This window comes from Prionailurus viverrinus, chromosome D1 (assembly GCF_022837055.1).
Source record: "Prionailurus viverrinus isolate Anna chromosome D1, UM_Priviv_1.0, whole genome shotgun sequence".
Lineage (NCBI taxonomy): Eukaryota > Metazoa > Chordata > Mammalia > Carnivora > Felidae > Prionailurus > Prionailurus viverrinus.
Genome location: NC_062570.1, coordinates 23,064,990 through 23,090,415, shown reverse-complemented (window position 1 = coordinate 23,090,415; position 25,426 = coordinate 23,064,990). Strand labels below are relative to the sequence as shown.

Genomic DNA, 25,426 nt, shown 5'->3' with positions numbered 1-25,426 from the left:
CAGCACGGAGCCTGGAGCCTGCTTTAGATCTTCTGTCCCCTTCTCTCTCTGCCCCTCCCACACTCTCTCTGTCAAAAATAAACATTAAAAAAAAGGTTAATTCCTGATGATTAGGGGTTAGGATTTGGTGTACTAGAAAATTTTATCAGTGTGGTTCAGCATGTTGAAAAGTGGGTAATCTAACCAAAGTATGATCAACGTCAACACTGTTCTGTTGAGAGTCACAATTCAGAACAAAGTAAACTGCTGTCCTCTTCTGTTTCACTTATCTGAAAAATAGATACCAAAGAATAGGGAACGGTTAAATTGTACTTCTTTTTTTTCTTGCTAAATATGCGTCACTTCTTGTAAAACAGCTGAATATTTCATCTATGTGTTTTCTCCGGCACAGAAAAGCAGGTTATCATCCGTCACAGTTGGCCATGGCCCCTCTCTCTTGGCCATCCCCTTAGTCCTGCCCCACCCATGTAGTTCACCTCCACTGCCTCCCAGCAAATCGCCCTTGCACTTCATCGAAAAAGCTCATCCTTTGGGGCACCTGGGTCACTCAGTCGGTTGAGCAGCTGACTCTTGATCTCAGCTCAGGTCTTGATCTCAGGGTCATGAGATCAAGCCTTGTGTGGGGGTCCTCACTGGGCATGGAGCCAAACAAACCAACCAACAAACAAACAAATATGTCATCCTTTGCTTTAAATTGAAGAAGTGAGTAGAAAAAAAGAAACTAAAAGGAAAGCAACAGAAGAATTTAAGGCCTCTGACTATCTGGTGAGTCTTCATTATTTTGTGTTAACATTATTTTATGTTAACATTAATTCCTCTTAGAGCTACCTCAACAAATTATTAATTTATACTATTTTGTTTTTAGGGAGGTGCCCTGGTTTTTCTAATTCTGGCAAGTATTTTTTTTTTTTTTTTACTACAGTTTAACTTTGCTTTTTTTAAGTGAAAACTTTTCTTTCTGCCCTGATGATACTTTGTGGTCTTTTAGGTTTCTAGGACCTCCGTGTTGCTTCCAGATTCTTGCAGACACATGGGGCCTCAAGCCAGAAGCTTATCAGTTAGTTTGTTTTACAACATCACCATCGGGGGTTGTTTTTAAGGGTCTGCTTATGCTGTGCGTCTCACTGTTTTAAGAGGTTACTCTAACACTGGGACAGTTATCTCCTGTCCTCAAGGAGATTGAAGTTTAAGTCAGATATCTTTGGAACCAGCAGATGAGAGAAAACCCAGACAACAGAGCCAGTATGGAACAAGGACAGACGTAACTACTATTGTCCTACAAAAATCCTAAGGCGTAAGTATATCCATTCATTCTCACTAAAGTGGACATGTCTTATCTTAGTGCTGAGCATGGTCTGTTATAAGATGTTTTCCAGTTAGTTTAATCGTTGCCCGCCCCCTCTGACGATAAATTTACTTACTTAAGAAAAAGGATATAAAAAATGGCTGATGTTTTAATGTTTATTATTTATTAGTTCAACATTTTTGAGGTCCTACTAATGTGCCACAAACTATGTGCCTGGTGCTAGACATTATGACTTTAATCGGAGTCCCGTATACATCAGTACTTTGACCACTTCTTAGGCAATAAAACACTTTAGACCATTTTCACTCATTTCCTTCTTCAGGGTTTTGTGTTATTTTTGTCACGTTTTCATTCTACAGATACATAAAATTCTCTAAGACATTACCTCTACTGTTTTTTGAAGTCAGTATTTATTCAGAATTCCTGACACTACATTTTTTTGTTACTGTTCGTTCTTTCCAGTTTTTCCTTTCTTCTCTGTGCTGGTAGTCATTTCCTTCAACTTGGAAAAACTCCCTTTGGGATTTCTTACAATACAGGTCTGAGGGTGACAAATTGTCCCAGCGTTTTGGTCTGAAAATGTCTTCAGTTCATCTTCCTTTCTGACGGATCCTTTCTACTGTTTATTGAACTCTAGGCTGGCAATTACTTTCTTTTTGTACTTGCACGATGTTGCATTATGGCTTCTATCGCTTCCGGTGAAGAATCGTCCGTGCAACTGTCATTGTTCCCTTCCAAAGTAATAATGTCTGTTTCTTTTGACTGCTTTTATGATTTTCACATTGTATTTTGCCTTTGGCAGTTTAATTATTCACATTAAACTCTGTGGTTAATTATTCACATTCGAAAGTGTGAATCTGTATTCTGCTTGGGGTTCATAGGACTTCTTGAATCTGCGGCCTGGGCTTTCGTCAGTTTTAGCAAATTCTTAGCCCTCTGTCTCCAGATATGGCTCTGTCTTGTTCTCTTTTCACGATGCTTCGTATGTCTTTAAAACTTCTCTCTTTATTTCCCATCCTTTTGTCTCTGCCCTTCAGTCTGAATAGTATGCAGTGCCTGCTTCTAATTATTACTAGACTCTACGTGTCTATTAAAACTCTTCATCTTGTCATCTTTTTTCTTAAATACGTGCATCCAAGTCTTTTAAAGTCTTTGTCTCCTAATTCAGTATCTGCATCACTTATTTTTCTCTTGATATGCCTGATAATTTTTAATTGAATTCTGGGCACTGCGTATGAAAACTCACAGAGGCTCTGGAAGAAGTTTTCTTCTTCCAGAAGGGACTGCTTTTGGCAGGCAGTTTGGCAAGGGGCAGATCGCTTTAACCCGATCAGGGACTGAGCTGATTATTTACTGCTGAGTTTCAACGTCTGTAAAAGTGTTGTCTGTTTCTGCTTCACCATTATTTTTACAGCATAAGCCTTCAAGGGTCCTAATTAAAAAGTCTTTTCTCTTTGGGAGGCTCTGAACTCCAATTTCTGTTTTCTCAGCCCCATGAAAGTGCCAGGAGTCCTGCTTAGCTTCTTAGCTTTGTAGCCAGCACTTTCTGCTTCATGCCTCAGCCTTTTCTTTTTGCACTGAATTGGGGAAATGCCTCAAGAGGAAAAGGGGATGCTGAAACTCGGGTTCACATTTACCTTCTCTCTGAAATCTCAGCCACTCAGGTGCTTGCTTGGGTAGTAGCCCTCTGCTGACTTCAACAGATTTAAAATACAAATTTCTTGGGGCGCCTGGGTGGCTCAGTCAGTTAAGCATCCGACTTCCACTCAGGTCATGATCTCGCTGTCCATGAGTTTGAGCCCCACATTGGGCTCTGTGCTGACAGCTCAGAGCCTGGAGCCTGCTTCAGATTCAGATCTACCTTATTTATTTCTCCCTCTCTCTCTGTCTCTCTCTCTCTCTTTCTCTCAAAAATAAATAAACATTAAAAAAGTTTTAAAATAAAAATTTCTGCATCCTTTGTAGTTGTCCTTGGCAGGAGAATTGTTCTGATACAAACTAATCAGTCATAGCCAGAAACCAGCAGTTTAATTTTTTAAAAGTTATTTCCAACAAATCATGGAAACCATGTAGATTCCCCCAACTAGAGTTATTTCCAATTTGGGGAAACCAGAATCCTTCTTACTTTTTTTTTTTTTTTAATTTTTTTTTTTTAACGTTTATTTATTTTTGAGACAGAGAGAAACACAGCATGAACGGGGGAGGGGCAGAGAGAGAGGGAGACACAGAATCGGAAGCAGGCTCCAGGCTCTGAGCCATCAGCCCAGAGCCCGATGCGGGGCTTGAACTTGCGAACCGCGAGATCGTGACCTGAGCTGAAGTCGGACACCCAACCGACTGAGGCACCCAGGCGCCCCTCCTTCTTACTCTCTAATTCTGTAATTGTGACCTAATGTAATTTCTTCGATTATAAAACAATTGGGTCTGAACCAGTAGGAAAGAATAGACACTAGTCTCTGGCTGGTCACATGGGAAGTGCCCTGTTCTCATCAAGCACACAGCTATTACCGTCTCACAGACAGTGTCTTTTATATCTTCTTGTGTAACTTACTGCATCATGCTGGAACCATTTGTTTACTTGTCCATCTCTGCTTGACTGGAAGCTGGAAATGTGCCTTATTTACCTTTATATTTTCAGTCTCTTACCACAGTGTCTGACATTTAGAAGGGGTTCAGCAAATGCTTTTAGAATAAAGGGTTCTTCTAGGTAAGGTTATTTATATAAATGGAGAATACCCGTTAAATTTTCATTAGTAGCGTTTGAATTCAGAAAGGCTATTTTTGTCTGTGTTTTGGTTTTGCCTCTGACCATGCCCCACATTTTGGGTGAATACCCTACTTAACAGTCTGTATTTGATTCGACGAATTGAATATGTTCAGAGGGATTCTCAGGTTCCCTGGGTATTGGGACAGAGGAAGAGACCTGACAAAATCCAAGAAGGAAAGAGGGCGATGACATGGACCTTATTAAATGGCTGTCAGGAGATTAGTGCTCACTTTTGCCAGCATCCCAGAAAAGTTTTTAAAATTCAGAGTTGAATAAAATGTAGAACGGGACAAATAAGGAATGCCATACTCTCCTGGAGTCATGATCTGTCTAGTCCAGTGCTCTGATTCTGCCTCCAGCAAACTTCCTTCTTACTAGTGCTTCCTTCATTTCTTATTGGCTTAAGACATGCATGGGAACACTTAGGTTTTATTTGAATCAGGTATGTATTTCTTGCTAGATATTATTAAAACGTAAAATAGAGTCCTAGTAGATAATCCTGTACTCAGACTGTTCTGTACAAATGAATACCTCACATACTTGGCTTTCCATTCCAGGTGACTAGTATCCAGACTCCACTAAATTTATAGTAAGTATACTTCTCTATTTGAAATTAATGTTGGACTTACTTAAATGAAGGATCTGGTTAACTGACAGATATCTTCCTGTCTTGCAGGTTCAGATCTTTCTTCCTGCTTAGCATTTAGTATTTCCAATAACCTGAACCAACAGAGATGCTGCTTAGCATTTAGTATTTCCAATAACCTGAACCAAAAGAGATGTTACAGAGATGCTCGTAACAGTTGCATGGACTTCTTTTACTCATTTGCATATGCCCCATCCCATGGTAAAAAAGTGGAAATCCAAAAGATTCTTATTTTTATTCCCCAACATCGCCTAGCTCCATCACACTGCTGGTCAGTTCTGTGTGTTTCCTACCTAACATGCCCAAATCAAAGCCAAATGAAATGTCTTCCTAAGACTTTTCTTACGATTATTGAAATAAAAAATATATTTCTGTTATTCCAGTTTCTGTTTATGATGGAATAGCTTGATCATCTATAGGTAATAATAGTGATGAAATCTGGACAGTTTGAAATTATTGGAGAATAGCCTGAAGCAGGCAGGAACTGAATAAATCTAAACTTGAAAGACAGTGGCTGACATTTATTTGTGAATTTTTGCCAGAGGGCATTCTCCAGTCTTGGGTCAGGGACCCAAACAGAGGTGTCAGAGGATAGAGTTCAAGACCAATAGAAAACCTGCAAAAAAAAAAAAAAAAAAAAAAAGGAAAATGTGATACTTAAAGGAAAAAAGTCAACAGAAACAGACCCTGAGGTGACACAGATGTCACAATGAGCAGACAGTGACTTTTGAGGCAGCTGTTATAAATAGGTTCAAGCACCTAAAGGAGGATAAAAACATTGAATTCACACTTGAGGAATTGCAGCAGAGAAATAGAAACTATGGAAAAGACCACAAGGAAATTCCAAAGCTGAAAAGTACAATTAACAGAAATGGAAAATTTACTGAATGGCGTTAACAGCGGACTGGAAACGACAGAAGACAGAATCCGTGAACTAGAAGATCAATAGAAATGATCTAATCTGAAGAACTGAAAGAAAAAAAGACAACGCGTATCTTAGGTGAGGGCAGGAATAAAAGTAAGTCAGGATTGAAGTGAATGCTCTGTGCCAATAAATTCTAGCAATCAGTTCTTCAAAGAAAAAAATTTAAAAATATACAAAACCTGGATTTCGAACATCTGATCCTTGTAGTGCCCCCGCCCTGCAAGGGGGAAGAGGGAACATATTACCTGACTTCAAAGCCGTGTGTTTTTGTTGGCTTTCATAAGATTCGTCCTCTCACGTGGCCATAGGTTTCTTAGCTTTCTGTTCTCTTCTTCCTCTCTGTTCTCTTCCATTCCTTCCAGTGGCTAATGACCTTTTTCTTCTGTGTGCTGTATTCAGGAACCAGTTAATTATGAAATGGAAGACAACTTCTGACAGAGGACCAAGGCAAAGGAAGCCTGTGAGATTGGTCATCCTATATGGCTTTATTCTTAAGTGGTGCAGTCTCCTGCTGTATTCCACTTTAACTGCAATTTCTGAGTTCTTGATCTTGCAAATCAGAGTGAATCATTGCATTATTTTTAAGCACTGATCTTTCTTAATGAGAGTCTGTGATTACAAAACACCAAATGGTATTTCAAAGTAAGTGTATTTTAACGATTGATCCCTGAAGGCACAATTCTGTTTCTTTTGGTTGTATTTTGTAGGTGTTTCACCAAAACCAGCAGCACTTTCAGCAGCAGCCCCCTTCCTGTGGTCCCAGTGGTAGCACCTTATCCTCACGATGGCTTGGAAATGAAGCCCCTCAGTCACATGAAGGTGCCCGTATGTCTGGCTTCCACAGCCCCCGACTGTAGCCAGTCACCGGAGGAGAGCTTCAAAGATGACATGGCACCAAGACCTCAGCATACTTGCTGTCAGGACAATAGAAATGACATCGACATTGAGTGCACAGAAGATACAGCAGAGTTCAGCAGAGGTACCGGGAGCCATTAGCAATCTCAAGTTTCATGTGCAAATACTACTCACATAATCTAAAACAATTTTCCCCTCATACGGTTGTTTTTAGAATGCACAGAATAAGCTGTTCCCAGATCTGTCTTCTATAGTTTACAAAAATACACGAGTTCACATAAGTCATTTGCAAGAAGAATGGAAATGGGGGGAAAGGGATCGTTTCTGCGTCTTTCCATGTTTGTGAAAATTGGAGTGCTCCATCCCACTGGTGTGTGTTGGGGGGAAAATCCCATCATAATTTCAGAGTACATAACGGGCTCACTCCTTTTCTCACACGTGTAAAATATAGTTACAGCAATTTCTCTGTCTAGTTAGACAACATATTATCTGGTAGCAGAATTGTGTATGTTAATTTAATGCATTTCCCCATACATTTCCCAGGGTATAGTCAGAAACCATTCTATCCCTACTAGAAAAATAAAAGGTTCTTAGTAATGCCATCGATCCAGTCATATTTGATAGTTTAGGGACAGAATCACTGTGTGTAAAGATGCTTTTAATAATTTCAAACCATCTGTGATACAAACATAAAAATGATAAACATGTGAAAAATGTTTCCCAAGTTCCATTAAACTACGTGCTTTAAGAAAAAAGAAAGAAAAAAGAAATCTTAAGTTTCAAGCTAGTCTTCAGTTACTTAAGACCTATATGAAGGAAGTTGCTTTTTTCTGTGATCAACTCACATATTTCTTAAATAGTAGGTGGGGTTAGTGGGTACTTCAAAAAAGTTGACAATACAGGGAATTCTGTGAAATTCTGTTATCCACATCCTTCAGCTCAGGCTGTTAATCCCATTACATTTTGGAGAATAAATCCAAATAGGCTTTGATTCAGTTTGTACCTGAACAGTAGACTTGTGGGGCAATGCATTTTGTGATCATGGGCCTCTTTTACATTTGCATTAATTCTGGAGTTGTAGCCTTTCTTTTCTTTCTTTCTTTCTCTCTTTCTTTCTTTCTTTCTTTCTTTCCTTCTCTTTCTTTCTTTCTTTCTTTCTTTCTTTCTTTCTTTCTAAATGTTTATATATTTTATTTAGTTTTGAGGTGGAGGGGATTAAGAGAGAGAGAGAGAGAGAAAATATCTCAAGCAGGCTCCTCGCTATCAGTGTGGGGCCCTATGTGGGGCTCAAACCCACAAACTGTAGATCATGATCTGAGCTGAAATCAAGAGTCAGACGCTTAACTGATGGAGCCACCAGGCACCCCTGTAGCCTTTCTTTATTATTTTTTTTTTGTAGCCTTTGTTTAAAAACATTTTTTTTGAATGTTTGTTTATTTTTTGAGAGAGACCCCATGTAAGCAGGGGAGGGGCAGAGAGAGAGGGAGACACAGAATCTGAAGCAGGCTCTAGGCTCTGAGCTGTCAGCACAGAGCCCAACGTGGAGCTCGAACTCAGGAACCATGAGATCTCAGGTCACACCTGAGCCAAAGTCGGATGCTTAACCTACTGAGCCACCCAGGCGCCCCTGTAGCCTTTCTTTAAAGTGGTTATTTGCAGGGTTTTAAGGGGGTTTTGCTTTTAGCCCTCAGATGAATTGTACAGCTGTCCATGAGAGCTCAGCTTTATTTTAGATCTTTGAAACCTACTTCCTCTCTCAAAGTCAAACTCAACACAACTGGCTCTACTCTTGCTCATGATTCTTTCTTTATTGATCAAAGTAATATTTTTAGACTGTGTTGTGAAAGGCAGCTTTATGATTTCCGAATGCTCCCAAACCTTTGTGTTTTTCAGGAGACAGCTGTGTCCATTCAGAAACAGAGAACAAAATTTTAAGTCGGAATCCTCTTATTTTGCCACATGGGTCAAAGGACTGTACCGAAAAGACAGCGTGGTCTCCTCCCGGCATTCCTCTAGACAGCCCTTCAGGGGTCCTTCAGCAACCCCAAGAAACCTGAGGATGTGCGTACGACTGGTCACGCTCCCACTTCAAGCCAGTACCTGCACAAAACAGGCCTGGGGATGGACTGTGTGAAGGACATTCATTCAAATCAGAGAAAATCGTTATTTATTTTTTGTAGTAGTAATGTCATATGAATGTATCTTAAATTGTGTGCCCTTTTTTATTATTTATGCCTTAACAATTCCTATTCCTCCCTCCCCCTCAGTAGGAAACCTAGTTTTGCGTAGTTTTCAATCATCTGAGAGCAGTGGTATCATTCCATGTTTCCGAGAACCTCAGTGACCAGAAGAGCTCCTCCTGCAAGGATCCAGCCTCTTGGCCGATACCGCTTGAGAGGGAACTGATCTGGCTGTTCGAAGTTTTCAGATGGAAAGCTGGCTTTTGATACTATGTTTATTATTATTGAGAACATTTGAAATCACCCTCAGCTGTCACCTAGTGTTTACAATAGCAGGTCTCTTTTGTATTTTAGGAGTGCCTTCCACAGAAGTGATAGGGGACCTGTTGACTGTCTGCACATGGGCACAAATTATGTTCCGTTTTCTAGACACTAGTCACAAAGTGTCATGAACATGGTTTGAGGTTAAGGTCTGTGGGGTTACTGCATTTTGCAGAGAGGGAACCAGGGCCAGAGAGAAAAATGAATGTCCTCAGGTCCCACTACCTTAAAATTGGATCGGTTTATAAAATCATCACTGTGGGGCTCTTTTTGACTGTTCTGAGAGTAGGAACAACATAAGTTTAAAGTGGCGACTTGAAAAGAAAGACCCACATTGTGCTCCCGGTGTCATGACACCCGAAAATTATTATTTTCCAGCTTCCAACATGGGCAATGCTTGGAAGACGTGAATGTCAGAAAAGATTTAATTTGGAGGGAAAGGGGTATGGTCTGAAATTTCCTGACTTTTTTCAGAATGTCGTCATTGTAAACAGGCACCTGAAGCTTCGGTTAGCAGAGCTCATAAATCACAGTTACTGCTCCCTCTGAGTGACGAGGACATTTGCAGCTGCCTTTGGAAGGCTTTTCTTCTCCACATCTAAAAAAAAAAAAGAAACAAAAGCTCACAAAAAAACACTACTACTATTTAATAGCGATTTTAATAGCTTTTGAGTCAAGCTTTAATGGATCACTGCTTATTTTTGGATTGTGCATCCCTTGGGGGGAAAAAAAAACAAAATGATTCTCTTTATGTAGAGTCAAACAGTTTCAGCATAAATGAAAAAAGCTTCTTTCCCAAAAATTGCAGTGAAATAGACTAGAATACTATGTTAATCAACTGTTTATGTAAATGCATCAATATTCCCTTACATATGTCTATATATTTTATAAATAGAGCTGTTAGCGAAATACGCTGTTTGAGCTGGGTCACTATGCGAGAATGTCTTCAAGTGGAATGTAATGAATATAATTTCAGGGTCCGGTATTAGGGGTGCTGTAGAATCAAATTCTGCATTCCAGATGTCCATACCTATAGTATGCTGGATTTATGCTTCATGTGGCGTAGATACAATTGGCTCTGGAGGGGGATATCTGCATCCCTTCTGTGATTAGCAAAGGACGGAGTCCTAGTGCACAGAATATGAAAACATGCCCTGCGTTTGCCAGCCAACTCACAGCCATGCGGTCACAAAGGGAGTTTGAGAAAACTGGGAGTAAATGTTCGTAGGCAGTCATTTTGATTCAGGAAACAGAGGTATATTAGCATGAGCCTTAGGTCATAAACTGCTTTTAAAGATTGAGTTTGAATATGGGATTTGTCCACCCGGTAGAGGAGACAACTTCTACCTTTAGGGCAAACTCATTGTGGACTGCTTTATTTATATTATTAGTAACGCTGTTTTAAGTGTTATCCCTTTTATTGTATTTTATTTATAAAAAAATGCCTTTATATATTGAGACATAAATATAAATATAAATATATAAATATATATATATATATATATACATACAGTTGCCGTATGGTTCAGGAGTTCTGCATTCTCCCTGACCTTGAGTTATTCTGAACTTGTATGACCTGCACAGTCAACCAGCAACCGTCCTGCCTGCTGTCGGCTTCCCCGGGGAAGTCCGAGGACATAGCACAGGGTGGGAGATGGCCCTAGCATTTGTGGAGTAGCTGCGGTGGACCAGGCACCGTGCTCAGTGCTGGCCTCTGCTATCTCGTTAACCCTCACAGCAAATCTGCAACATAGCCAGTCACCCACCACAGAGCCTGAACTTTAGCCCAATTTATCTGGAGCCGTAATCTGGGCTCCTTCCATTTTTTTCCATACCGCTTTCCAAAAGCATGTGGTTCCCTCTTTCGATGGAACCGGTCCAGTTCCGTATGCTCTCCTCCCTTGCCGCATGGTGCCTCCGATGCCCTGACCCCACAGCCTGAGAAGCTGTGCTCGGTCCTGCAGGGGCAGAGCTGCGTGCTCTGGGTCTTTCCAGAGTCCCTGTTTCTCCCCAGGACACCCCTCACCTCTTCCTACAACCCCCCCCCCCCCCAACCCGCCAGGGAATGTGATCTTCCCTCGGCTTAGTGAGCATCTCACTGGTCAGGCCTCTTCATGTGCCTTCTCGTCTTAGAATTCTCTGTGGTTCTTTGCTTTAGCATCAAACTTCCCCCGCTCCTGTCGTATCGGTTCACTATCTCCTTTTTTTCCATCACGTACCGATAGTCTGGTGATGGGTGCCGTACAGGATGTAAGCGAAATTGCAATGTTTTCAGCCTTTTGAAGTGGTCTTTTAGGAAAGCATTTCTGGGTTGTGTTTATGTTGAGTGAGTCTGTGAACACCAATACGTCTGTATCAGGCCGACCATGTCGCAGCGATCATTCCAGATACAGTACTGCAAAGAGCTTAATTTCAGAATTGAATTCCACCTGTGTTGCCCTTTTACAGCAATGACTTTGAGATGCATGTCTTTGTATCATATTGAAAAGTGTGTTTTTATTTTCCTTCAAGTTGTAATATTCTGTTTGGAACTGTACATATTTTAAGTGATGTAGCTTTGACAGGTTTTATCTGGTTGATACGACTTCATATTAAAAAGGGAATGCTGCTTTCCTGTAGAGTAGCACGTGAAAATGGGGATCCTGAGATACTCCCTGTTTGTATAAAGCTGCTTATAGCTTGTGATGGGGGTGGGTGGGTGTATGTCTTACTCTGAAATTCTCTGGAACCTCCATCCCTGTCCTCCCCTGAAAATCCCTGTGCGCGCCCCAGAGCCAAGCGAGTTAATCCCTCCTGTTCTGACCGAAGAGATCCAGGCCCTGAAGGAACAGGATCTAGGACAACAAGAGTTTTATGGGGAGGCTGGGAAAATGCCTGAGCCAAAGAGCTGTGTGGAAGGAGGCAGACCGCCTGCGGGGGTTGGGGGGGGAAACTCAGTATCTCTTTGGAAGGAAGACAGGAGGGAGGGAGAGGAACGCGGGGAGGAGAGTGGTCTGTGTTTACCATTAACTTGGAGCTACATCGGTGTGAACTCCTGGGTAGACAGCTCGCCTCCTCAAGGCGCAGCCCTAACAAGTCAAAGTGTCTGGGCTGTGGTGACCAGAGAGCCAGAGGGTCTTTGGCATGGGGTGGGGCCTTGTTCTGGTTTATTCCCCATGTTGAAATAAGCCTTCTTTAAACCTTAGCTCCAGTCCTGAGAGCCTTGAGAGAACTTGAAATCCCTTTTCTAATAAAGTCTAAGTCTGTGAGAACCTGAGAAGCAACTTAAGTTTCTGTCCGTCTCCTGTCTCCTTCCAGGCGCCACTTTCCTTATTCCTGGCAAGATCATCCCTTGGCTCTCTTGCTGTTTCTTCTCATCCGAGTCCCCTGCGGAGGCAGCTCTGACTCCTGACTCTTGTAGCCCAGTTGAACAAGCATTCATTTGTGTTTCCCCCAGATTTCAGACACACGCACACGCACGCTGGAGCCAGTGAGTCATGCTGGCAGCTGACAGGGTACGATTCTGGAAGGTCCCCTGTCAGCCAGCATCCCCCGGGCCTGGTGGCAAGAAGCCGCATCTGGAATACCTCTGCTCTGTCGTGTCGGCACAGACTCCCGGAGTCTAGCGACTGTGTGTCCCTGTGACCACTGCAGACTCCGCCACACTCCTGCACCAAAGGTCGGAGACGGACAAAGACCCTGGCATTGGCATGTGGCTCCACTACCCCTCTGATTAAGCTGGTCCCATAACCGAAATTTGCGTTCCTGGGGGAGGAATTCGAGATCTGGAAAGTAAGGAACTCCCAGAAGGGCACCTTCCTTGCTACAGTTGAATGAAGGCGGCACACGCCTGCCTACAGGTCTTGCTTCCCATCTCCTAGCTTCCCGCCAGTAGGAGAACCCGGCTGAAGCTGGGGCCGGCCTCTCCCTGTGGGAGTTGCAACTGAAATAAGCCTCCACCGGTGAGAGCATCACGTACGATTTATTTAGCAGTTTCTCGGTTCACAGGCTTCGTGCGCCAGCAGCTGGCTTGCTCGGCAGAGCGCCAGGCACCATCCCCAGAACCATCCTCCTCCCCAGCCCTCGGACACCCGCCTGGTCTCTTCTCCAGTTGTGGGTCTTCCTCATCCTTCCACCTCCGGGTTCCACAAGCTGGGCCAGGACTCCTCTTGGAAGCAGGTCCTCCAGAGGCACGGCAGCCTTGTCCTGGTTGTGAAGGCTGGGTGTTCAAGGGGGTGGGGCAGCTGGGGTCTTCGCTTTCTTGGCTCTAGGGCCGACTACACGGAGGGATCTTTCCACTCCCACCTGTCCCTGTGCGTATTTGCACCTAACTCTTGGGGCCTCATGGGGTTGCAGTCACAGTGATGGTGACGTTAACTGGAGCATCCGTGGCTTCTTGCACAGGCTCCACACCTGGGGTGGCGGGTGGGGGTTCAATGCCTACCAAGGACAGACACAAGCAGAGGAGACCGATGCCTCGGGGGCATCCCCGCCTGTTCGCAGGACAAGAGACTGAGCCTCATGCATGAAACTCAGGACTGCTGTCCTTACACATGAGTGGTCCTTGGGACGGAAGCATGCTTACCTGCCTGTTCCTCAAGGCCTTCCCTCGACTCCCTATATTGATGACTTTGCTCCCTGAGGGTGAAGTGCGAGAGTGAAGTCAGTGACCGCCTCGGTTCCCCAGCCTTCCTTTCCAATTAGAGGAAAATCCCGACACACAACGCCCCCCCCCGCCCCCCCCAGAAGGACGAGGGTTCTACACTCACATGGGAACAAGCAACCGACCAAGGCCTGTAGGAAGAAAAGAAAAGAAGAAAGGGTGTTAACTTGAGCAATCCACCACAGGTCCCTGGAGAGTAGCCCTCCCTTCCTTCGTAGGCCCTGTATTAGAGACTCGGGAGCATAGATGGGGATGGCCTCAGATGGCTGGGGTTGGGGGTTGGAGCCCGGATGAACCGCTAGCATTGAGCAGAAGTTACAGTTAAGGAAGAGCCTAGACTCTTTGCCCAGGGGAAGTCTGCGTCTCTCCTTGGATAGGTCTAGACCTGGCCACCTATGGACTCAAGCAACCCCGCCCTTCAGCCTTCCACTCACAGGGGACGGTCCCCGGGTGCCGGGCAGCATACTGGAACACCAGTAGAGAGGCCACCGTTGCCACCACCACTCCTGTGCCCGCTGCACCCAGCACTGCAGGATAGGCGCTGAAGGGTGGATCCGCTGGGAGGGGAGAGCGCTGGTTAGGTGGCTTTGGTGCCACTACTGAAACATGACAGTGGCTTAGGGGGCGGCATGCAGGCAATGCCCTGCAGTGAGCAATCAAGAGCAAGACTTGACCCAGAGAACCTGTGAGTCAGGCCTTTCCCAAGGAAAGAGGTGCTCTGCCTGCTTTCAAGTCCCCAGCCAAGTCCCCCATTTGTGGCACTGAAGGCCACAGGCCAGTTATCTTGGAGCTTGGGGCCGAAGGGAAGGACACCAGGAAAAAAGGGAGTTTCCGGGAGGGAGACAGAGCAGCAGGAAGCTGAGAGCCCACCTGTGTCCCGGGAGGTGAGACTGAGGCACAGAGTTGGGCCCCTACCCTTCTCGAATCACTGGCATCCTGTGCCTCCCCCTTCCCTATTTCTCCGGATTCAAGCTGAACTGTGGCTCCTACCCCTAGGCCCGGGGCCTCCGGAGCCTCCCAGGGAGGGACGGGAAAGACAGCTGTGACTACCGCAGGGGAAGGTGGAGAAGAGGAAAGAGACCAGGAGACAGGACTTCAAGTGGGAGGGAGGCGGAGGAAAGGAGCAGGGGAGGCCCCGCGAGGAGGAAAATGAAGCGGGGCTCGGTTTGGTGGAGAAAAGGTGAGTCCCTCCATGGCCCTAGCCCCGGCACCTGGTATCTTCACCTCAGAGGGATGTCCAGCCGTGTGGTGATTCAGAGCCAGGACGCGGAAGGCGTAACGGACACCTGGGTCCAGGCCCCCCAGCCTACGGCCCCTGCTCTCTGGCTCAATGTCACTGGCTGCTGTCTCCCAAGCCCCAGCTCCTGGGCTCGGGACACTGGCCCTCCGCTGCACCAGGAAGCCCGTCAGGTTCCCAGGGCCTCGGACGGCCCACTGCAGCTGCACCTCCCTCCGGTGTCTCCCGTATGTCAGGCGGCTGATGGTGACGTTGGGAGGAGCTGGGTATCCTGGGGGTGAGGGCGGGGACACATACGGCACCTGCACACCTATAACCACATATGTCGGTGTGCTTGCGCCCCCAGATTGATTCCAATGTTGTTGAGAGAGAGCCAGGAGTGCGGCACCACACTGAGGTCTGTAGACCTGATCAGTCCTGTGTAGTTTCAGTCTATGGTGCCCTAGTGTCGTCACCTACAAACTGAGGACGTTATTCTGACAGCATGGAGTGCTGCTGGCCTTTATTCAAGAGTGCATCAGGTTCATCAGGTTCACGTTCACATAAGCCCGTCTGGGTTTGCGCTTTTGAGGGCCTGTCTGTGCCTGAGGAGTTAACGGGTCTAAATTTTGGAGCCGAGGGGGCACCTGGGTGGCTCAGTCGGTTGGGCGTCCGACATCGGCTCAGCTCAGGATCTCGCAATTCGTGAGTTCAAGCCCCACGTCAGGCTCTGTGCTGACAGCCTAGAGCCTCCTTCAGATTCTGTCTCCCTCTCTTTCTGCCCCTCCCCTGCTCTCTCTCTCTCTCTCAAAAATGAACATTAAATTTTTTTTTTTTTTAATTTTGGAGCAGAGGATTCCTGCATCTTTCCACCTGCAGGGTTACGGCTAGAGGTTTCCCCATGCCCCTCGCCACGCAAACACCCACTACCGCTCACTCACTCAGGACCTCCAACAGGACGCTCCGACTGCTGTTCCCTAAGGCGTTGCGAGCCATGCACTGGTAGGCGCCCCTGTGGCGTGCTGGGTCAGCGTCCCGGATGCTAAGGTGGAGCTGGGCCCCCTCAGGGTGCAGCATGAATCCAGAAGGGCCAGCTTCCACTTGCTGTCGCTGGGGTCCCAGCCAGAGGAGCTGGACAGGTGGCGTGCCCCCCAGGAGGGCACACCCCAGCCAGGCCTCTCCCCCTTCCAGCACGGACACCTGGGGCTTAGCCACTGCCACCTGTGGGGCTTCTGCAGGGACAGAGAGGGTAAGGCTGGAAGGTGTCCCCCGTGCCTGGGCTAGTGGGAAGGCTTGGGGGTAGCCCAGCAGTGGAGGGGGTAGGGAGGGGAAACAGAGGAGAGACGGGGCCAGTGGAGTTGGCAGTGGAGCTTGTCTTGGGCCAGTCTGCTGCCTCTTCCAGGATCCCGTTCTATGCCAGTCCTACCACAACCTGCTTCCAGATTTCTTGACAATAGCAGTGTGCCTTCAGGCCCCAACTCTAGTCTCAGCTCCTATAGGTGGGGCCCCTGCCTTATTCACCCCTGTGTTAACCAGCTCCCTCCTAGTACCTGGCATGGGGCCTCCTAATACCTCCCTAAATAGCCCACCAACTCCCACCCCCAGGGCATTGGGCTGGCCCCAGAGCAGATGCTTTTTATGGACTGAGTCCTAAAGACGCAGAGTTTCAGGTGTCAGTGAATCTCCTAGGATAGAATTTCCAACCCCAAGACTGAGTAATAAGGGAGGGAAATATTCCCAGATGAGGGCCTTCTGAGAGCCCAGGGAGGCTGTCACCAAGCCCCTGGAGACCAAGATGTAAATCATTTTGTGCGAACTGTTATATGTGACTGTGTGTTTTCTCACATTTTTCACTTCAGTATTTAACTCTTTTTCGCGGAGTTGGCAATAAAAAGGAATGGCAGGGCCAGATGAGGACAGAGAAGGAAACCAGACCAAAACAAATAGAAGCAGTGAGAGAGGAAGAGAGAGACCTCTGACACCTGAAACACTAATAATTCAAGGCAGGAATATAATCAGGCACCTCTCATGCAAATTGATGCAAATGAGGGAGGCAGAATCCCTCAGGCAAATGAAGGAGACAGACTCCCTCATGCAAATTGATGCAAATGAGGGAGACAGAATTCCCTCACCGGCTAGACAGGGTGCTGCCCAATAGCGGTAGCCCCTGGTCACACGGGACTGTTGCACACTTGAAAGGGGGCCAGACCACACTGAGATGGGTTGTAAGTAAATACACTGGATTTTGAGGATAGTAGAATAAGATACTTCATTCATAATTGTTTATTATTAAACATCGAAGTAATAATACGTTGGATATATTGAGTTCCATAAAATTTTTCTCTTATTTCTTTGTACTTTTTTTAAATGTAAAATTTTAAATTATATATACGGCTCGCTCACCTATTTTTATTGGGCAACACAGACCCAGACCAAACCCCCTGACTTTATGGATCGAAACAACTTGAGTTCTGGGAGGTGAGGTGACTCAGTCTCCTGACTCACTTTGCATCCAGCGCAGACACCCCCCCCCACCCCCAGAGGCCCTCATCACAATTCCAAAGGGCTGCTCTCCCACCTCAGCCCCAGAACCAAGCCACCAGCCCCTACTCACCCAGCAGGAGCCGGCAGTGGGGGTCAGGGACCCTGAGTGGGTGACTGCCCCTGCAGGTGAACTCTCGGCCAGCCAGATCGTCCTGGGTATGCAGGAGGTGGATGGCCAGTGAGGGGCTAGTGGTGCCCAGGGGTTGCTGCTGTCCATCCAGCCAGCTCAGCATGGCACGGGGCTCGCCTCCAGGCCACTCACAGCTCAGCATGATGAACTGGTCTCCAACTGTGGCTGTGGTCCAGCAGGTGGGGCTCTGGAGGGGTTCCCCTGGATAGGGAATAATGGCTCAGCCTGGCCCTACAGGAGGAGGAAGGGCTTGGTAGGCCTACCCCACCCCACCCCTCCTTCCTTCATTTATTGCTCACTCATTCCTCCATTCCTCCATTGACTCAGTAACTCGTTCATTCATTCATCATTATTGAGAGCTGGCCATGTACCAGAGAAATAGTGAGAACAGACACCAAGCAAACAATGACAATATAATTTGATGAATGCTAGAGTACAGGTAGAAAGACAAATTTTGTGGGGCTTTAGGGAGAAGCACTTTGAAGATAGGATGGCATCTGAACTTGGTCTTGGGGGGTGGGTAAAAATCTCCAAAGCGGAGAGAAAGCTAAAGGCACATTTCAAGGCCAACATGCAATAGGGCAGTAGAAGTATAGTGTAAGTAAGGTTAATGACAGCCTGCTGACCCTGGAGGCTGGGAGACAGGAAGGCGTCACAGGGCTCCAAGCCCAAACTGCGGAGGACAGGGCAGTGTGGCTGGACGTCCAGCTGGAGTGGAGAGTCAGAGCTGAGTGCTGCCCACCTCCTTGCTACATGGCAAGTCTTGGAGTTTGCGATCTGGAGCCGCATCCCAGGTCCCAGGGCTCCTCTAAGGCTCTCCCCGGGCTCCCACCCACGCCTCTGCCTGGAACATCCGAGCCCTGCTGTGTCCTATGTCCACTCACACAGTGTGATCCTGCAGAGGGCGGGCAGCGCCAGGGCTGGGTGCTCGCCGACACAGGTGAAAACGCCGCCGTTAGGGAGCTGGGTGGTGCCACGACTCCAGGTGACATTGCTGAGAGCAGCAGGGCCAGTTCCCCGGGGCCCTTCCCACCGCAGCCGGGCAGCTGGAAGCCCCCCCTGCCAGGCGCAGACCAAGGTCACAGCCCCAAGGGTGGGGAGCGCAGAACAGGAGGGCTGCCCCTCAGGGGGATCTGGGCAGAGAAGTGGGTGAGGATGGGGCTGGACAGACTCCGCTGCCAGAGCACCGTGGCCCCCGGGCCCAGTTTAGAGGCCCGGAGGCCACAGGGTCAAGGGTAGGAGAAGGAGCGAGAAGTGGGTGGGAGGAAAACGACTCGATTTCTCTGAGGGGCTGGAGAGCAAAGAGCTGAGCTCTCAGGTCAGGGGCAGGAGCTGACGGGGTGAGCGGGAGTTCAGAGCCCCTGAGGAATCCCAGAGGCCCGTGGAAGCCCCCAGAGGGGAAGTTTCCCCATTGCCTCTTCTTTGCCACTGGGTGCTTTGCCTCACGGTCATTTCTCTACCCTTCTCTGTGCCTCAGTTCAGTCCCCAAGGCCGTGGGAAGAATCACTTGGGGATGAGGTCGACATAGGGTCAGGGGCTTCCTCTCTCCCTGTCCCTTCCCACAGCTTTCTCAGCCTGTCCCCCTGCTCTCCACCTCCTGACTCCCACACCTCCCTCCCCTACAACGTCTACACCGCTTTCCACAGGGCGCCTGGAGTCTGCCAGAACACAGGGCTGTGGTGGTCCTGGCTTTGAGTGGCCCCTTCCCCCACACTCACAGTAGATGGTGAGCCTGACGGTGGTCTGGCTGTGGGTGTCCAGGCGGCTGTTGTGGGCCAGGCAGGTGTACAGGCCTGTGTGGGCGCGGCTGGCGCTGGCGATGGTGTAGGCGGGCCCCACTTGGACCTGAGTGTGGTCGCGGAGCCACACGTAGTGACAAGGGGGGTTGGATGCAGCCCGGCAGCTCAGGGTCACCTCTTCCCCCTCGCCGGCCCAGAAACCCTCCTCGGTCAAGCCCAGTGGCTCCACCGTGATCACAGGATTGTCTGGACCATCTGGGGGGCAAGGAAGACGCGTCACATCTCTCCAGTCTTCATTCCCTGACTCACTCATGTAATCGTCACCGAACTCACCATCCAACAAGCTCGTACTATGGACCTACTATGTCAACCACTGCACTAGGCCCCCGAGGAGCTCAGAGTCTGCGGGCCATAGGCACCGTCCAGTGTAGGTGTTCAGGGTCCGTGGAGGCAATCACCCTAGGCTGTGGGAGGCTTCCCTGAGGGACCGAGTTTGGGGTACGACAAGAGTTGGCTAGGCAGGAGGGGGGTGCCAACCTTCCCAGTTTGCCCAGGATGGAGGGGCTTCTTGGGACTGGGACCGTTGGCCTTTGACTTGGTCCAACTTGGACCAACTTGGACCAACTTGCTGCCCTCTCTCCCTATTGTGTCCCTCCTCCCTGTTTCCTCAGGGTTCAGTTGGTCCCGAGAGACCTTCAGGTTCAGCCCAGAGGCAGGCTCTGTGGGCCATCCCCTTTACCGTAAATATGCATAAAATTGTGACTCTGAACGTATGCCCATTTTCCTGGGAAGAGGGGCCCATGAGCTTGAAAAGGTTAAAACCCCTGTCCTAGACCTGTATTTTGTACCAGCGGGCCCAGTGCCCTGATGTTCTTGCCTTCCGGAGCCTCTCAGAGGGCCGTGGCCCTCCTGGTGGCCCTGAGGTGTGGCAGGAGGCAGAGTGCAGAGTGCAGACCACGTGCCCCCCCACCCCCACCGATCTGACTCACAGACGACATCAAGGAAGTTTCCATCACTGCTCAGCCGGTTGACGGCGTTGCGGGCACTGCACGCGTACCAGCCCAGGTGCGTCCTGTTGACTGGGTCCAGCTGAAGCAGTTGCCCTGTGACCTCCACCAGGTCCTCCTCAGGGCCTCGAGGTGCCTGATGTCTCCAGGCAAAAGTCACAGGCTCTGTGCCCTCCCGTACCGCACATGTGGCCACCACGGAGGTCCCCTCCACTGGGGATGGGTCACTCAGTCTCACCTGAGGCTTTGATACGGGCACTGGCCAGGGGAAGGAGAGGCCTTGTGTTTATTATCGCAGACCCAGGCCATGCCCGGCTGTGTCACACGGCTCAGCCCTTGCTGGCTTGGGGTTGGCCTGTCCATGGGGCCCTGACCATCCCTTTCCTAGGACCCCAGGTTTTCTCGCCCCCCCTCCCCGAGGTGTACAGGCCTGTGTGGGCGCGGCTGGCGCTGGCGATGGTGTAGGCGGGCCCCGCTTGGACCTGAGTGTGGTCGCGGAGCCACACGTAGTGACAAGGGGGGTTGGATGCAGCCCGGCAGCTCAGGGTCACCTCTTCCCCCTCACCGGCCCCCTCACCGGTGGAACCTGGGCCCGGCCCAATGCAATGAGAAGCACATGCAAATAGAGGCTAAACGGCATGCAGAGCAACCCAGGTCACCCGTCCCAGCTAGGCTCCTCACCCAGCACAGCCAGAGTGAGGTAGGAGTAGGTGGTGTGGAGCTGGCCACCGGCTGCGTGCAGGGCCTGGCACAGGAAGTGGCCACGGGCGCCCTCCCGCAGCTCCTGAAGCACCAGGCTGCTGTTCCAAAGACTCACGGCCCCCAGCGCGGAGGCCCCGGCCTCCACCTTGGACTCTGCTCCATTGGTGACAGCCACAGGTCGGGGAATCAGCGAGCCCAGGGGAGTGAAGCTCCAGAAGACCACCAGGGGGGCGGGCCCAGAGCCACAGGCCAGCTCCACAGAGCCGCCCCGCACTCCTTGAATGGCTGTGGCCTCCTCGTCAGGGGCTCTGCGTGTCAAGTGGGGCTGCCCTACGGACAGAGTGGCAATTCAGGACATCTGGCCTGTGCTGGGCTCTCCTCCCTCCCCTCCTTGGGCCCTTCCTCCTTCTCCTCCTTGGAGTTAGTGGGGAAGCGACAGTGTCTGAGGGAGCTTTGGAGTTTCCTGTCTGGCCGTGCCAGAGCAGGCAGCCTGGGGGAGTCCTTGCCTGAGATCAGGGAACAGACTGGAGCTGAGGTTCCCATCCCCAGGTGCCGGCAGACCACTGTGGAAGACTGATAAAAATACATATTCCTGGGCCTCATCTCAGACCACCGACTCAGAATCCCCAGGCATCAGGGCCCAGGAATCTGTATTTTTAACAAACATCTAGAAGTCAGCCTGATGATCAGCCCGAGATGGGAGATCTACACGGCCACTGGTAATCGAGGCTGTGGGGGTCTCTGTGTAAAGATTCCAGGGGGATTCCAGACCCACTACGGCAAAGGGAAGATGACCCCAGCCTGCCATCAGCCCATCCAGCACGTATGCATCAACTGCTAATTACAGAGTACCTGCTCTGTACCAGGCACCAGGGTTACAAGGACAGATGAGCCGCCCCAACCCGGTTCTCATGGATCTTTCAGTCTATTGGGGAGTCTGACATTAAACAGCCATCACAGAGTAAGGCTGTCAACGGGTGTTTTTTTTATGCTCAGGACCTAGTACGGAGCCCCAGCATCTGCCTGAAGACCACGTTCTCCTGTCTCCTGTGGCCAAATAATGATACTGTCCTGGGCTTTGGCACGTGTGGATGATGATAGCACCTCAGAAGACAAGCAAGGCACAGAATATCTGCTGACCTTGACTGTAACGATAATAGCATCCCCTGAGACTCTGAAGCACGAAATCACGGTCTAAAACCACATGGCAGGTGGTAGAGCTGGGATTGGAGCCTGGCTCCCAATCTCAGACTCTTTCCACAGCTGCCAACTTCTCCAGCCAGAAGAGAAGACAGGCACGGAGCTGGAGGAAAGGGACCAAGGGCCAAATTCTGCTCTCCACTTGAGCAAGAAGCAAAACAACCCAGAAACTGGTTCTTCCCAACCCTGTGGACACTGCTGTGGCCCCAGCTACCAGCATCTCTCACCTAGCCTATCTCCAGATGCTCTCAGCTCCCAGGAAACCATCTGTCTTGAAGGGAATGTTTGGGGTGGGGGGGGTGCCTGGGTGGCTCAGTTAGTTAAGAGTCTGACTGGCTCAGGTCACGGTCTCGTGGTCTGTGAGTCCGAGACTCGCATCCGGCTCTCTGCTGACAGCTCAGAGCCTGGAGCCTGCTTTGGATCCTGTGACTCCCCTCTCTCTGCTCCTCCCAGCTCATGATCTGTCTCTCTCAAAAATAAACAAACATTAAAAAAATTAAAAAATAGAGCGGGGGGCGAGGGGAACGTTTGGAAGCCCAGATCTGACCATGTCGCTCCATGCTTAGAACCCGACAGTGGCCCTCAGGATAACCCCAGGCTTCTGAAGGTGTTCCGGCCCTGCCTCCCCGACTCCTGGCACATAGCGGTCGCTCAGGGAGAGCTGGTTAAGGCCTAGCAGATGAACAAAGTGGATGGACTTGGCAGAATGGCCACAAAAGTGTACAAGGGGGATCCCAAAGAAGAAAAGGAAGAAGTAACAGGATGTGAGGGGGGAATGGGCCCCCGTGAGGGGTGGTCTGAGTATCACTCACCCGAGACCCCTCGATGCAGAAGGCAGAGGGGTGTCAGCAGCAGGAGACTGAGCGGTTTGTGCAGAGCCCTCTGACGCACCATGGTCTCATCTCCCTGGGTGGCTGTCCATGTGGGGCTCCTGCCTGACTCTCGGGAGCTCTCTCTCCAGAGCAAAGCCCAGCCCTGGAAGGATTGGGGGTCTGGCTCGGGTGGCCAACCTCAGCCTTCCGACACCACCATTCCGCTCTCCTGTTACCCTCACTGTCCCAATGACAAGTGAATTATTTACCAGATGATTCACTCCATCCATAATGCAGAGATGGGAGGGCAAGACCTAGCTGGGGCACACACCTCGGGGACAGCCCTGAGCTCCCCTGGCATTTCCATTTCAATGAGAGCATAACGTTAGAGAGTCGCTGAGCATAAAGTTGAAAACAGCCCAACCACATCAAGTGCAAGCACCTGCCCGGCACAAGCCCCCCATATGCAGCCCTCCAGACCTCAGGGACAAGGACATCAAAACACGTCACGAATGCCTTTCGTCCCCCCTTGTGTTTTCCTCCTGTTTTGTTGGGAGAAGCTGGTAGAGGGCTGGAAGGAGCTCAGGAGTCCAACACAACGCCAGAGTTCGGGTTTGACTGTTGAGCTATGACACTTCTGGAAATTTCTGAACCTCTCTGAGCTTTAGTTTCTTTGCAGATAAAGTGGGATAATAACACCTTTTTTCTAAGGCTATTGTGGATATCAGATAAAAACCTTATATTCGCATACGGGGGGGCTTCTCGGGTGCTAGTAAATTCCTATTTCTTGACTTGGGTGGGGGTTACAGTTCATCAAACTATCCACGTACACAGGCACGCAAATACTTGGGTCAGGCGCCCAGCGTGTAGTTGGTGCTGTCCTTCACGCTCCCAGCTGGATCTGATCTATGAAGCGTGGACCGGCTTTCCTGTTGCATAGCTGTCTCTGCCAGACAGCCTGACATGAGGTCAGTTTTCGGTCTTCTGGTGCAGGGTGAGGGATAGGGTGAGATTCCTGGACCCCAGTGGGATGGCGTATCTGGTGTCAGGTTCATCAGGGCTCAGCTGGGACAGAAGCCGTCAGAGCTGAGTGCCCCACAGGCTCTTCCTGGGCTCCGAGGTGCTCACCGGGGCACTCTTGGCTTCTCACTTGCCCCAGGCTAGTGGACAGACCCCTGTCCCACTTTCATTCAGTCATGGCCAAGGTCCTTCCATGCCCTCCTTTGGGTCATGAGCCTCTATTCCCTCCTAACTGGGCTTTGAACAGAATGACGGAGGGTCCCTGGGAGTCGGGCTCCCACAAGGCAGGGACAGCATGTTTTCCTGACACTACTGACCAGTCCGTATGGCTCACTCCTCTTGACCACCCCCCCACCCCAAACTGGGAATATCTTAATGTTCCTTTGGGAGCAAAAGAAATTCTTTGGGATCTGGCATTGCTGTCCGCCTCAAGATGGCCACAGGCCCTGTCTTTAGAGAAAACATGAGCATCCAGGCAGAATGAGTCAGGAAACCTTAAAGGATATTTGATCTTGCAGCAAGAATTTGTGCTGGCCTTGAAGTTAGCCAGAAGTTCCTCTTCTGCGTGTGGAATTGGCCCCTGCGGCCAGCCTTTTCTCACCCAGAGCCATCAAGATCACAGAAGATGTTGGGAATGCAAGCTGGTGCAGCCACTCTGGAAAACAGTATGGAGGTTCCTCAAAAAACTAAACATAGAACTACCCTACGACCCAGCAATTGCACTACTAGGCGTTTATCCAAGGGATACAGGTGTGCTGTTTCGAAGGGACACATGCACCCCCATGTTTATAGCAGCACTATCAACAATGGCCAAAGTATGAAAAGAGCCCACATGTCCATCAATGAATAAATGGATAATGAAGATGTGGTATATATATACAATGGAGTATTACTCGACAATCAAAAAGAATGAAATCTTGCCATTTGCAACTATGTGGATGGAACTGGATGGAACTGGTATTATGCTAAGTGAAATTAGTCAGAGAAAGACAAAAATCATATGACTTCACTCATATGAGGACTTTAAGAGACAAAACAGTTGAACGTAAGGGAAGGGAAACAAAAATAATATAAAAACAGGAAAGGGGACAAAACAGAAGAGACTCATAAATATGGAGAACAAACTGAGGGTTACGGGAGGGGTTGTGGGGGGGGGGATGGGCTAAATGGGTAAGGGGCACTAAGGAATCTACTCCTGAAATCATTGTTGCACTATATGCTAATTTGGATATAAATTTTAAAAAATAAAAAATAAAATTAAAAAAAAAAGATCACAGAAGAGGTGGGCAGTGCTCCCCAACCCACTCTGCCTCCTTAGTGAGGGAGATTCTGGAAGGGAGAGTCAGGGAAGAAGGTGTATTAGGATTCTCCAGAGAAACAGAACCAATAGGATGTGTGTGTCTACAGAGAAAGA

At 48.9% G+C, this 25,426-nt stretch overlaps 2 protein-coding genes and 1 long non-coding RNA gene across 4 annotated transcripts in view; 2 read left to right on the top strand and 1 right to left on the bottom strand.

The window, feature by feature from the left end:
* CDON (cell adhesion associated, oncogene regulated) overlaps positions 1 to 12,251 on the top strand; it is a 106,096-nt gene extending 93,845 nt beyond the window's left edge. For both annotated transcript variants that reach the window (XM_047879301.1, XM_047879302.1), the window contains 2 exons: positions 6,352 to 6,623; positions 8,393 to 12,251. In XM_047879301.1, the coding sequence (XP_047735257.1) occupies positions 6,352 to 6,623; positions 8,393 to 8,556 (436 nt within the window). In that variant the 3' untranslated portion in view covers positions 8,557 to 12,251. The remainder of the gene's footprint in view (positions 1 to 6,351; positions 6,624 to 8,392) is intronic.
* Positions 1,002 to 5,424, top strand: LOC125177190 (uncharacterized). The gene is made up of 3 exons (XR_007156526.1): positions 1,002 to 1,294; positions 4,631 to 4,662; positions 4,750 to 5,424. It is a non-coding gene; the product is annotated as an uncharacterized LOC125177190 (long non-coding RNA).
* A 1,070-nt stretch (positions 12,252 to 13,321) lies between the features above and the next one.
* Positions 13,322 to 23,074, bottom strand: VSIG10L2 (V-set and immunoglobulin domain containing 10 like 2). Its single transcript, XM_047876791.1, has 12 exons — positions 22,993 to 23,074; positions 20,960 to 21,310; positions 20,261 to 20,536; positions 19,251 to 19,526; positions 18,417 to 18,665; positions 17,473 to 17,733; positions 15,800 to 16,090; positions 14,854 to 15,150; positions 14,077 to 14,199; positions 13,749 to 13,773; positions 13,565 to 13,617; positions 13,322 to 13,419 (listed from the first exon to the last, which is right to left on the bottom strand). Exons 1-12 carry the CDS (start codon positions 23,072 to 23,074, stop codon positions 13,322 to 13,324), a joined length of 2,382 nt encoding a protein of 793 aa, XP_047732747.1.
* Positions 23,075 to 25,426: the final 2,352 nt, after the last annotated feature.

Bases quoted from the DNA above. Each gene is read 5' to 3' on its own strand.
- VSIG10L2 (XM_047876791.1), bottom strand. From the start codon at position 23,074: ATGGTGCGTCAGAGGGCTCTGCACAAACCGCTCAGTCTCCTGCTGCTG. The intron at 16,091-17,472 runs GTGAGTAGGGGC...CTGTCCCTGCAG, and splicing joins CCACTGCCGGCTCCTGCTGG to AAGCCCCACAGGTGGCAGTG. The intron at 13,420-13,564 runs GTAAGCATGCTT...TGTCCTTGGTAG, and splicing joins AGGCCTTGAGGAACAGGCAG to GCATTGAACCCCCACCCGCC.